Source organism: Dendroctonus ponderosae, unplaced genomic scaffold (genome assembly GCF_020466585.1).
Source record: "Dendroctonus ponderosae isolate FM_Combo_2020 unplaced genomic scaffold, Dpon_F_20191213v2 Dpon_F_20191213_6, whole genome shotgun sequence".
In the NCBI taxonomy this organism is placed as follows: Eukaryota; Metazoa; Arthropoda; class Insecta; order Coleoptera; family Curculionidae; genus Dendroctonus; species Dendroctonus ponderosae.
In genome coordinates this window covers 9,407,804-9,408,947 of record NW_026018814.1, presented here as the reverse complement: position 1 = coordinate 9,408,947, position 1,144 = coordinate 9,407,804, and the positions used below count along the sequence as shown (strand labels likewise).

The 1,144-nt window shown below is 35.1% G+C and overlaps 1 protein-coding gene across 1 annotated transcript in view; it reads right to left on the bottom strand.

Annotated features, from left to right (window-relative positions):
• Nucleotides 1-1,144, bottom strand: part of LOC109545022 (lutropin-choriogonadotropic hormone receptor) — a 29,051-nt gene that overhangs the window by 5,500 nt on the left and 22,407 nt on the right. The window contains exon 17 of the mRNA XM_048667274.1: nucleotides 751-1,022. Within this exon, the coding sequence (XP_048523231.1) occupies nucleotides 751-1,022 (272 nt within the window). The remainder of the gene's footprint in view (nucleotides 1-750; nucleotides 1,023-1,144) is intronic.

The window sequence follows — 1,144 nt, the reverse complement described above, 5'->3', positions numbered from 1 at the left end:
AAAAAAATATTGTTGTCAGTTACTTTAATTAACTGGTTAGAATGTTGTCTCACTATTTTTTTAACATGAGTGATGATCCGGTTGGGGTTAGTTTGGGTTGGTTGATGTGTAAAAGATGCATTTCCACAAATCCTTGAATAAACATTTATGAACACGTCATTGTTCTTACGCATTACGCTGAAAAACCAGTTTATTTACATACCGATTACCTAATGCTGATATGTTGTAACTCAATTTAATAAATTCATACAAGAAACTCAAAAAACTCACTAACAAATGTTTGATGTTCGTACGTGTAATGTTTTATTTTTTTAAGTTTGTCGGTAGTATATTTCTGCATTTTATTCATTCGGATTCATTAAAAGCCTCTGGTAATATACGAGTTATTGTTTTAGCGCAAAACTGTATTTTTTGTAGGTTCCGAGTTCCAAGTATTAATATTAGGGCAACCAGATGTTGAATTATTCATTCATTCCTTTATAAAACACTCTCCCTAGGCTAAGCTAACTACTTAATAATGTCCAGCTTAGCTAATAATTATTTTGTCATTATCAAAGCCGCTAAAGATTTCTGATGTACGTGAGAACAGATTTTGATATGTACCGATCTCAGATACCACCAGGACCCGTTTCGAACAACTTAGCTATCGTCAGATGAACGAGGATTTAAAAATTTCTATCCCTGAGACGACATTTTCACCTTTACTAACTAAGACCATTCAAGATGAATTATTTAAAAAATGTCCCATACCTGATCGAATAGTTCTGTACATACTTCCATAGCACATACAAATGACGGTGAAAGCCGTACAATTGATTACCAGAAGAGTGGACAAGTAAACAAGGTCGAAAGTATTCTTGTATTCCAAGGGAAGGCAAATGCTGGTTCTTGCGTAGCTACTTATCCCTCGAAGGGGGAGACATGCCATAAACGCAGCACAAATCCACCCCATTACCATAATTTTCACGCACGTCCGCTGTTTGAGTCGTTTGTTTAAGTGGGCCGCCCAGGTAATCGTACACCTAAAATCATGCCAAAATATATTTATTTAGAAAGCTTTACTCAAAGATTTATTCATACTCAAAGGAAAAAAGACGTTCGAAAGTACCAAAACTGGATGACAAGACCACAAATAAACTTTATC